At 42.1% G+C, this 12,123-nt stretch overlaps 1 protein-coding gene across 1 annotated transcript in view; it reads right to left on the reverse strand.

The window, feature by feature from the left end:
• Positions 1 to 12,123, reverse strand: part of LOC122564218 (calcium-binding protein 8) — a 367,727-nt gene that overhangs the window by 310,651 nt on the left and 44,953 nt on the right. Inside the window, exon 3 of the mRNA XM_087977417.1 lies at positions 8,367 to 8,510. Within this exon, the coding sequence (XP_087833543.1) occupies positions 8,367 to 8,510 (144 nt within the window). The remainder of the gene's footprint in view (positions 1 to 8,366; positions 8,511 to 12,123) is intronic.

The following is a 12,123-nucleotide window of genomic DNA, read 5'->3' on the forward strand; positions in this document are numbered from 1 at the left end:
GTACCAGATCCTAATCTAACTGGCCTGGGATTTCCTGCTTTCTGCCTCCCTCCCTTTGTGAACACAGGAGTTATATTAGCAAATCTCTCTCTTACTCCTGGAAAAGTAGAAAGAAACCTCACAATAGAAAAAACTGCACACATCTCTCTTTCTCTTAATGAAGTACTTTTGGGAATCAAATAAAGTTCCAGATATTAATATCACCAACAACCTCATAAACCCTAATAGCAGAACTGTTACTTGTATTCATAGTCTGAAGGTTAACTCAATTTCCATCCAAACTGAAGTCTGGATTGAAGATTTTCCATCATTCTACATCAGTCAGTCCTTTGATCTCACCAACTGGAAACTCAGAACTCTGAAAAGACATCCTATTTTATTCTTTTAGTTCAGATCAATGGCCCACATGGGTTTTTTTTCTTTTTTTGCATTTTTAAACACATACTATATCTGCAGAGCTCTTCTACCTTTATAGATATTTTGTCACATGAATGTGTTTGGGATTAACCGATATTGTTTAATTGTGGAGTGTAGGTTAGTTGTTAGCCAGTTTTGCTATTTGTTTAAAGAATAATTTGTGTTTACAGTAAATTAGTTATTTTTGAGTTTATTAAAGGACTTGATAAAAAAATTGCTCTTACTCCGGATGGCTAGTGAAGCAGTGGGACTTGATTACCTGTGTATTCCTCTCAACAGAGTTATAACATTTTGACTTAGCTGCTCACTGCCATCCTTCAACCAACTTTTGTTTTGTGATAATGCTTTAAATGATTGGAAAAGTATGCCTGCAATTCCAGCAGAATGCTATCAAATCCCGAACAAATCCCTTCCATTAGCTGTGAAGCCTATTCCTGTGACTCATACAATGCAAATCTTAAACGTCGATGGCAACTGTCCAAAACCCGTAGAAAACCAATTATTTTCTCCCACCTGCTGCTGTAAGCTGCTGCCTTTAACTAGTAACTAAGAGACTTTGCAATTAGTGTACCGGTTGCCCTGTACCAGCTGTGAAGAGAGAAAACGCTTGGAGAAAGGAGGTCAAAGAAAAGAAAGACTTGGTAAATAAAAGGAACATCTCAATGAGTCGTGCAAAGCAGTGTTATTGAACTGCGTTTTACTCTTTCCTTTCCTCTGCCTATAAAACCAAAGGTTTTATTGTTTTTCTGTTTCCATTTATAGGGGTTGTGAGATTGGAGTTTTTAACCAGTTAGAGCCAATGTGTAGGATTACAGCTTTTAACCAGTTACAGCCATTAAGCTGCTTACAAGTGAGTATATAAATAGTTGCTCTTGTTTAATTACAGGAACCTGGTCAGTGTTTTCTGTTAACTTGATTCCAACAGACAGATTAATCAGGGACTTTGCATGCTTTGATTAAATCAACCTTTATCGTGATGTCGGCAGCAATGGGGCTTGAGTATCAATACACTTTCCCAAGTGGTCATAACAATAGGCATTTCAATTGCTCTTTAACCTGACCAACAACATATTCAATAATGATCAAAATGCCTGCCCAGTCACTGCCATGTTCACCTGCTATTGCATGTCCACCATAAGCTTGAGCTGGGTGTAACCTCAGGTCCTGAGCAGACCAGTTTGAGGCACAGAGCATTACCAAGTGAGAAACAGGAAATTTTCCATATTATTCTATCTTTCTAAGCACTGCATACTTAGGGAAAAATATTACCTATGGTTCATGATTTCCAAATTATTGTGCAAAAAATCAATGCCATCAATAATCCTGTGTACTTTGTGGATTCTGGAGATGTGGAGGAATTGCTGAGTCTCATGTTCCAGCATCATTTTCCAAAGGAGAGATTGAGAAAGCTTGTGTCAAAAAAATACTATCAATGTGACCTCTTGATGTATCTGCACGTTGGTCAATTTCTAAGAGCACATCTCAGTCACTACTAACCAATGTAAGACAGACGACATAGTTATTTTCAGAAATACTCTGGTATGGAGGCCTAGATCTGTGTACATGCCTATACAAGTGCAGATGTGTGCAGTCTGCCATTGATATATGTGAAAATGCCTTGCATCCCTTCTGCAATGCTCTTCTTAGAAAGGAGCACTTAATGCAACATACACTTACTGTAGTTCAGTTGCAGCAATCAAAGAAAATAGCTGTTCAACTTTAAGTAATAATTTTCTCAAAGCCCAGATTTTAATGGTCTTTTCATTCCAGAGGACTGAATGTATATTGTATCACTGATATGAAACCAGGAAATTTTAGGAAAGCACATGATCACCAACAGCAATATCCCAATTAAGTCTTTGCATACTATGGAGTACATTAAGCTACCCTAAAACAGTTGGGCAAGCAGGGTACAGATGTATCCATGTTATAGGCTTCTAACAACTAAATACAATCGCAGCAAAGAGAAATCTACCTACCATACTCCAAAATTCCGTAGCAATTGTACTTTTCCCTATTACCATAGATATATAGAATCATTATACTTCCAAGTAAATTACTTTTTTGAGTTGCACTATTCTTCTGACGTACTGCAATCACGTATATAGTCCCGCTAGGGACATACATAATTGTGACAAATCAGTTACACACATGCACAGCAACCGGGCCACTGCACTAAATTACTTGTCCCATATTTGTCAGAATTTTGCTGCATAACAAACAACTTTAATATACAAAATGATAAACGTTTCATGTCTCAATCTCCATTTGCTTCCCATCAATGGAAGCCTGCTTCATGAATATAGTGCAATCAACCAGAAATTCAGCTGAAGGACTTCAGCAACAATAGACCCAAATAAAATAAAACACTTGAATATATTTGATAATCTATTGTCTAACAATCCTTTAAACTGAACTCAATTTCCCCAAAAGGTTCATACATTACTCAAGAGGTGCCCAAGGCTTCCAAGGCCAAATATTCGTTAAGTTGAATTCAGGCATAGTGCAATACGATAATACAGAGTAAAATGAAACCACAAACAGGTATTTTCCAAGCCACTGTAATAATTTAAGTTTGCAATAGCCTTTGCAACAAAAAAAATGCACAATAGCTTTATACATTTTTTTAACAGCAAACAGAAATCATGAATTAGATTCTTTCACATAATGACTTCGCAGCACATAGTGGCTAAAACATTGATTTTAATATTGGGTTTACTGTCATGACTACCTTCCCATTCACTATCACATTGCTCTATTTTCCTGGCTAATTTCATTTTAATGTCAAAACGCACGATAGGATGGATGCTGGAAATTTGAATAAAAACAGAAAATTCTTAGAATGCTCATGAGATCTGATAGCATCTATGGAGAGAGAAGCAGAGTCAATGTTTCAGGCTGGCTGAAAGGTTATATACCTGAAATATTAACTTTGTTTCTGGCCGCAGACACTGCCTGACTTGCTGAGTACTTAATTTCAATAGGCTTTGTCGTCTCCAATGGGAGTTCATTTTTGAACTGGAGGAATGCAGCTTATCACAGGTTCTGCTGGCGATCTTGACTGAGCCATGGATACCTGCTATTCAGCTACACTTCATCTCTTTTCTACAGTGAGGAACCTTTATTTAAGTGCAAAAAATAGAGCACTCAAACCATGACCCTCATAGCACCGGAGGTATATCAATGGTCTGCTCAATCACACCATGAGCTGCATCATACTAAAGCAGAAAAGAGATGGCCAGGGAATCAATTGAGATTGTGAGCCAGTGCTGAAGAAAATAACCTGATTTCCAACCAGTCATCTATATGCTTCCTTTAATCTGCAAACAGCATAGGTAGGCTTAACTGGCATCTAATTAAAGTATCAAGCCAGCTGCCGAGTTACTGGGTACTGACGGATTATCTAAAGTGGATCGACACTTAACTGATCGAATGAAACCTGTTCCAGTTCAAATAGGTCCGATGAGGTGACTGTGGGAGCCTATGGTCATTTTCATCTGACATTTGGGGAGGTCACTGCTGTTACTGAAAGTAATGTATCCATCTCGTCTTAAGGAAACAGTGGACAGCTGACTAGTTTCTGGAGTAGAGTGCAGCTAGAAAAGCGCAGCAGTTCAGACAGCATCCGAGGAGCAGTAAAATCGATGTTTTGGGCAAAAGCCCTACATCAGGAATACAGGCAGAGTGCCTGAAGGGTGGAGAGATAAATGAGAGGAGGGTGGGGGTGGGGAGAAAGTACCATAGAGTACAATAGGTGAGTTGAAATGTTGGGACACGGGGGGGTGGGGATGAAGGTGATAGGTCAGGGAGGAGGGTGGGGGAAGGTCGCAAAGAGTACAATGGATGGATTGGGGTGGGATGAAGGTGATAGGTCAGAGAGGAGGGTGGAGTGGATAGGTGGAAAAGAAGATAGGCAGGTAGGACAGGTCATGAGGACGGTGCTGAGCTTGAAGTCTGGAACTGGGGTGAGGTGGGGGAAGGGGAAATGAGGAAACTGGTGAAGTCCACTTTGATGCCCTGGGGTTGAAGTGTTCCAAAGCGGGAGATGAGGCGTTCTTCCTCCAGGCGTCGGGTGGTGAGAGAGCGGCAGTGAAGGAGGCCCAGGACCTCCATGTCCTCGGCTGAGTGGGAGGGGGAGTTGAAATGTTGGGACACGGGGCGGTGGGGTTGATTGGTGCGGGTGTCCCAGGGATGTTCCCTAAAGCACTCTGCTAGGAGGCGTCCAGTTTCCCCAATGTAGAGGAGACTGCATCGGGAGCAATGGATACAATAAGTGATATTGGTGGATGCGCAGGTAAAACTTTGTTGGATGTGGAAGGCTCCTTTAGGGCCTTGGATGGAGGTGAGGGAGGAGGTGTGGGCGCAGGTTTTCCAATTCCTGCGGTGGCAGGGGAAGGTGCCAGGACGGGAGTGGGTGTTGTTGGGGGGCGTGGACCTGACCAGGTAGTCACGGAGGGAACGGTCTTTGCGGAAGGCAGAAAGGGGTGGGGAGGGAAATATATCTCTGGTGGTGGGGTCTGTTTGGAGGTGGCAAAAATGTTGGCGGATGATTTAGTTTATGAGAAGGCTGGTGGGGTGGAAGGTGAGACCCAGGGGGGTTCTGTCCTTGTTACGGTTGGAGGGTGGGCTTTGAGGGCGGAGGTGCGGGATGTGAACGAGATGCGTTGGAGGGCATCTTTAACCATGTGGGAAGGGAAGTTGCAGTCTCTAAAGAAGGAGGCCATCTGGTGTGTTCTGTGGTGGAACTGGTCCTCCTGGGAGCAGATATGGCGGAGACGGAGGAATTGGGAATAGGGGATGGCATTTTTGCAGGAGGTAGGGTGGGAAGAGGTGTAATCCAGGTAGCTGTGGGAGTCGGTAGGTTTGTAAAAAATGTTGGTGTCAAGTCGGTCATCATTAATGGAGATGGAGAGGTCCAGGAAGGGGAGGGAGGTGTCAGAGATGGTCCAGGTAAATTTAAGTTCAGGGTGAAATGTGTTGGTGAAGTTGATGAATTACTCAACCTTCTCGTGGGAGCACGAGGTGGCGCCAATGCAGTCATCAATGTAGGGGAGGAAGAGGTGGGGAGTGGTGCCAGTGTAACTACGGAAGATGGACTGTTCTACATAGCCAACAAAGAGACAGGCATAGCTGGGGCCCATACTGGAGCCCACGGCTACCCCTTTGGTCTGGAGGAAGTGGGAGGATTCGAAGGAGAAATTGTTAAGGGTGAGGACCAGTTCGGCCAAACGAATGAGAGTGTCGGTGGAAGGGTACTGTTAGGGATGTCGGGAGAGGAAGAAACGAAGGGCTTGGAGGCCCTGGTCATGGCAGATGGAGGTGTAGAGGGATTGGAATTCCATGGTGAAGATGAGGCATTGGGGGCCGGGGAAACGGAAGTCTTGGAGGAGGTGGAGGGCATGGGTGGTGTCTCAAACGTATGTTGGGAGTTCCTGGACTAGGGGGGAGAGGACAGTGTTAAGGTAGGTAGAGATGAGTTCAGTGGGGCAGGAGCATGCTGAGACAATGGATCGACCAGGGTGGTCAGGCTTGTGGATCTTGGGAAGGAGGTAGAACCGGGCAGTGCAGGGTTCCCGGACTATAAGGTTGGAAGCTGTGGGTGGAAGATCTCCTGAGGTGATAAGGTTCTGTATGGTCTGGGAGATGATGGTTTGGTGATGGGGGGTGGGGTCATGGTCAAGGGGGAGGTAGGAGCAGGTGCATGTACATATTTCTACTGCTCCTGCTGCCTCAGAGTTTTATGTCTAGTAAAGATGGATGTCAGCTCTAGGGAAAGCAGCTAGCAGAACATTTTAGCTCTCTTATGAGGGAATGTTAGTACTTTAATACAATGTTTATTGGAGAAGATTTCAAACAGAGCTTTTTTGGCACAGAAGCAACTCTGGGGCTATTAGCAAACATGAGAGCAAGAAACAGGATAGTTTCAACCAAGTATGTGATTTTATGACAGAGTGATAAAATCTTGTGAAATTTGAATCATGCATAAGTGCCAGAGTGCTCTAAACTGGGAATAGCCATCACTAATCCCAGCGAAAGTCTGGGACCAGAGGGTAATTCTCTCCTTTTGTATTAATGGCAGGGAATTATATTCTCATATGCACAACACCAGCTTGCACCACAAAAGCCCATTTCTTGCTGCAAATTGAAATGTTGTTAGTCAGAACTAATTTAGGTGTACCAGTTCCTTCCCTTATAAAGAATTACTAAAGAGTCACGTTGACCCTGTTTCTGAAGGCATCTTGCCATTCTCAGTCCCATCATCTCTCACATCACTGGACTTATATGGATAGGATGAAGGATCAATTAAGGACACAACACAAGGCTTCTGTATGTCTTGATCGTGTCAATCAGACAACAGCAACATTCTCATGCTGCTTCTGCCAATCTGCAATTATATCTCGCAAGCTATAAACATTCCATTCATTGGTCTCTACCACATTGCTATACCCATCTGACAAAGCACTCATAAGCAGCAGTTCCCACCATTTCTCAGCATTTTTTCCTTCACTCTCTCCCCAGCTGGTCTTCTCTTCCCACCCCCACACACTTAACCCCATTTTTAGTGAAGCTCAACACTTGATGTCCCTTTCTGGTACCCATACTAGTTGTACAGGTAGTTTAATTCCTCTCTTTCAACACTGCTGATGTTCTCTATCTCATAATGTCCACTACCATCCCTTCTCTCCTTTCAAACTCCAACTTCACTTCCATCTGCATCCTATGGGACCCTGTCCTATCCTCCCCTGCACGCAGTATACTTCCCATATCATGCCTAGTTTTCGCAAACCTCCAGGTGTGAACCACTTCAACCAATTTCTGCCCCAATAAATCAACAAAAAAAAAACAACCTGCCAAAATCACAAAAGCTATCCTCTGTGATTTTGATCATAGCACACTATCCTTCCTTGTTTTCTAGACCAATGATTTGGAGCAGCTGATCCAACCCATCTCTGCTGTTGCCCGCTCAGTGGAACTGAATCGTAGATACCCTACAGTGTGGAAACAGGCCCTTGAGCCCAACAAGTCCACACCAACCCTCCGAAGAGTATCCCAGCCAAACCTATTCCCTACTATCCTACATTTACCCCTGACTAATGCACCTAACCGCCTCATCCCTGAACACTGTGTGCAATTTAGCATGGCCAATTTACCCTAACTTGCACCTCTTTGGATAGTGGGAGGAAACTGGAGCACTGGGAGGAAACCCACGAGGAAACTGGAGCATCCAGAGGAAACCCACACAGACACGGGGAAACTGGAGCACTGGGAGGAAACCCACGCAGACACGGGGAAACTGGAGCATCCAGAGGAAACCCACGCAGACACGGGGAAACTGGAGCATCCGGAGGAAACCCACGCTTACACGGAGAAACTGGAGCATCCGGAGGAAACCCACGCATACATGGGGAAACTGGAGCATCCGGAGGAAACCCACGCATACACGGGGAAACTGGAGCATCCAGAGGAAACCCACGCAGACACGGGGAAACTGGAGCATCCGGAGGAAAACCACACAGTCACAAGGAGAACGTGCAAACTCCATACAGAGAGTCGCCCAAGGCTGGAATTGAACCCAGGTCCCTGGCATTGTGAGGCAGCAGTGCTAACCACTGAGCCACTAACAACTAGTAAAAATAGTATTGCTCTATCTGTCTATCAGTTCACTTAAAACGGAAGTCAACTTGAGACATCTCCTTTTGTATTTTTACGTTTTGAGACACGGTATAGGTTGAGTACACTCACTCCAAGGCAAAGATATAATTGTCTCAAGCAGAGCTATCGCCACATGCAGCTGAAAATTATTCAGTCATTTGATCTTTAATATTCCAGTAAGATGCAATTAGATAACCTTTAAATAAATATTTAAGAGTTGTGGTTTATAAATCAGGTACATTAATCATACTGCACATATCTACTGCATAACAGCAATGTGATAAATTTTCTCCTACCATCCATGTCCAGCCGTTGCATGATGATCGCCAGTTCCACCTCACTGGGCATATAACCCAAGGACCTCATCGCCATGCCCAGTTCTTGCTTGGAAATGAAACCATTGCCATCACGATCCAAAACTCGAAAGGCTTCTCTTATTTCTGTTAATGTACATGAAAGAAAGAATAACAGTTCCAATTGAGTAAAGATAGAACTTCCTTGCATTTGTATAATGTCATTCCTGACCCTGGAATGTCCTAAGGGGCTTTATATCCAGTGAAGCACTTTTGGAGGTGTAGTCATTATTGTAATATAGAAAAATGATCAGCACACAACAAAGTGCTAAAAGCCATAATGACCAGATCATTTGTGCCTTGTACAGGAACAGCTTAGAAACAAAGAATATAGGAGCAGGAGTAGGCTATTCAGCCCTTTGAGCCTGCTTCACCATTCAATATGATCCTGGCTGTTCTCACTGTGTCCCCATATCTTTTGATGTACTATATCACCTTGAAAGAAACATTTTGGTTTCTTTATGGAACTTGTGGTCAAACAAAATAGGGAAAGTTTCTTTATTCATTAACACTGAGCAAAATTATAAACTAGCACTCAGTAGATGATTTTATGATTTCAATAATTGTGCACACAGGATACTTTCCTGAGGTCCCCATTAAAATAACTTCATTTCACAGAATTACTGCCCATTGTGACAAATATGTAAGTGCAGAAATTAAAACTTTCTATCATCATTTCTAAATCCATATGGCAAGAGTAGGTCTTAGGCAGGAATTCCCCTACTGCATTTCATGGTCTCACTGATCTCAGTGGAATTGCTGCAATTGACCTGAATAAGACAGAAGAAAAATCAACTAATTTTCTAATATGATTTCCATTCAGTGGCCTGTGCTGGCAATGGTGTGCTGTGCGTAGACTTCAGTTGGAGATAGCATTAAACTTGACTGGACAGAACTACCCAGCTAATTCCACCCTATCCAAAACAGTGAAATATTCTCCACATAAGCTGAATTTAATTAGCTGGTACATTGGGTTTTGTCTGATGGAACGCAGGTTTCTGAAGTAAGCTATGATTTTCAACTTGCAAGAGTCAGGGCTTCAATGAAGTAGTGATGGCAAAGAGGGTTACCAAAGTGGAGACTTCCTTCGTCCCAAGCCTGTATAGGACCTGGCATGTGTCTGCAGGCTTGCATGTACAAAGAACTGAGGCACACCCACACTAAGAAAAGCAATGTGAGCCCTGCTATAGGTATTCTGGGGCAGCCAACAGGCTAAAATGGAAAGGTAAAATAACCCCATTTGTCAGCCATATTCCACCCAAACAGTACCCATGCTGTAGGGTTACAAACCCTACAGGATTGTCCTTGAGTCAGCAAGAACTAAAGTGTAATCTCAAGAGTTGTTGTGTGCATTCCTGGAGAATACTGAGAACATCATTTCATCTATCATACAAATAAATCAAAGAACTATGGATGCTGAAAATCTATAACAAAAACTGAAATTGCTGGAAAAACGCAGCAAGTCTGGCAGCATCTGGTGAGAGAAATTTGAAATATCATGAGAAGTTTTGGGCCCCAGACCTGAGGAAGAATGTGCTGGCCCTGGACAGGTCCAGAGTTTACAGGAATGATCCTAGGGATGAAGACCTTGTCATATGAGGAGGGGTTGAGGACGCTGGGTCTGTGCTCTGTGAAGGATGACAGAGGACTACAGAACACCAAGATGCCTGGATAGAGTGGATGTGAAGATGTTTACACGAGCAGGAAAGATTAGGGCCTGAGGGCACAGCCTCAGAATGAAGGGATGACACTTTGGAACTGAGATGAGGAGGAATTTTTTCAGCCAGAAGGTGGTGAATCTCTGGAACTCTGCCAAAGAAGGCTGCGGAAGTCAAGTCTCTGAATGTATTTAAGACAGATGGGTTCTTGATTAGTAAGGGAATCAAAGACTATAGGGAAAGGACAGGAGAATGGGGTTGAGAAACATGTCAGCCATGATCGAATAACAGAGGAGGCTTGATGGGCTAAATGCCTTAATTCAGCTCCTCTATCTTATGGTCCTTAGGTCTAAAGCAGAGTAAATGCTTTGAGATTTTTTAAAATATTTTGTGTACTTCTGCTTATTAGTTAGAAAAATGCTGGAGGCAGAGATAAAGGCTATTTAACTAAGAGTTTAAAATAATCTAAGTTAGGTGACAGGACCTGTTAGTATGGGGAGGTGGTGTATTACAATGATGGACAGATTGGGCAAACGATGAAGAAAGGATGCAGTGTGGTTTGTCATGTGATGCAAGATTTGAGAATCCATCCAACCAGAATTGGAAAACTAACCAAGTATTCAAATAATAAAATGAAAAGTCTGAAATACTAATTGTTTCTCTCTCCAATTAGGACTCTATATAACACACTTTCTGTTTGTATTTCACATTACCAGCATCTGCAGCTTCTGGCTTTGGCCCGTGTAAAACTATCAATCCCATTTCTAGCAAAATAGCAGTGCCATCTTAGGCACAGTATCAAGAGATGCCGATATATTAGAGTCAGTGCAGATATTCTCAAGGAAGAGGAAGGTAAATCTCACAGGGTTTGATTTAATGAGCAATACAGCTTTAAGAGCCATTAAGGTATGAATATGATATCAGTAACTTTATAACTCTGTAAACCCAAATGATCTCTGACTTCATGGAGGGAGCAGGAGGCCTTCAAATACTGAGAAATAAGGTTGTTCCTGTCTCCACACTTAATGGATGTGGCTTCAAAGAGAATTTGAAACATGTGCAAATTAAATCTTAAAATGAAAATCCTCAAATGTAACATCAAGAAAAAAAATTGGAATTAGGACACAGACATTCTATGGACAGTTAACTCAGTGCTGCTCCACCAATATCTCATTACCAACTCCCCTAACACCCTTGTGATGTATTGCCATCACGCCATAGGTTTTCTACTTAGCCTCGTTGAGTACCACTGAGTGTCTCTCCTTGAAGATTTATTAGCTTTGTGTTTTGAATGCTGGTTCTGACATTCACTTAAGTCATAGCATGTTAATCCTACATCATCCCATTACGGCAGGCATATCGCTAATACTTCCTCCAGTGAATATTTCCAGAAAATAACAGTTTGGCATTTTATCTACTTTTATTCAATCCCATTAATATCATTAAGCAATCTCAATTCCACTTTTTGAACACTCTTTTTATCACACGAAACAGCTTAATTGTTTTATTCGATTTCTGCATCAATGATCATTCGATCTTTCAACTATTCATCCTGTTAACATTTCTTTTATTATTTGTCCCAACTGAATTATTTCATGTACCACCACATGAATTCTGATCAACACCTCTCTTAACATTCTTGGCTATCAAAAAAACCAATAATCTCATTTTTGAAACATTTGATTTTCACTTCAGAAAAAAAGAGTTCCAAATTTACAATACACGTTGTGTTAAGAAGTACTTTCTGATTTGATTTTTAAAAGACTTAGGCTTAATTTTAAAGGTTTTTTTTATCCCAATCAATGGTAATACTAGACAATTAAGATCTTCAAGTAAAACCTTGCTTGATAGACCACATTTTAACTTTGAAAATTGTACTGTGGTGGTCAGTCACTAAACATATCCACTCAAGGCTGCCACTTTACTGTTAACAAAAGAAGTTAAGTTTTTCAAAGGAAAAAAACAAAGATACATGATAAAAAAGATACAACACTTTTTCATAGCAATATCCTTTATAATCAATCCTAATGAGGTATCACTCC

The sequence above is a fragment of the Chiloscyllium plagiosum genome, unplaced genomic scaffold (assembly GCF_037043375.1).
Source record: "Chiloscyllium plagiosum isolate Xiang-an unplaced genomic scaffold, Cpla_swu_hap1 HiC_scaffold_31, whole genome shotgun sequence".
Taxonomy (NCBI): domain Eukaryota; kingdom Metazoa; phylum Chordata; class Chondrichthyes; order Orectolobiformes; family Hemiscylliidae; genus Chiloscyllium; species Chiloscyllium plagiosum.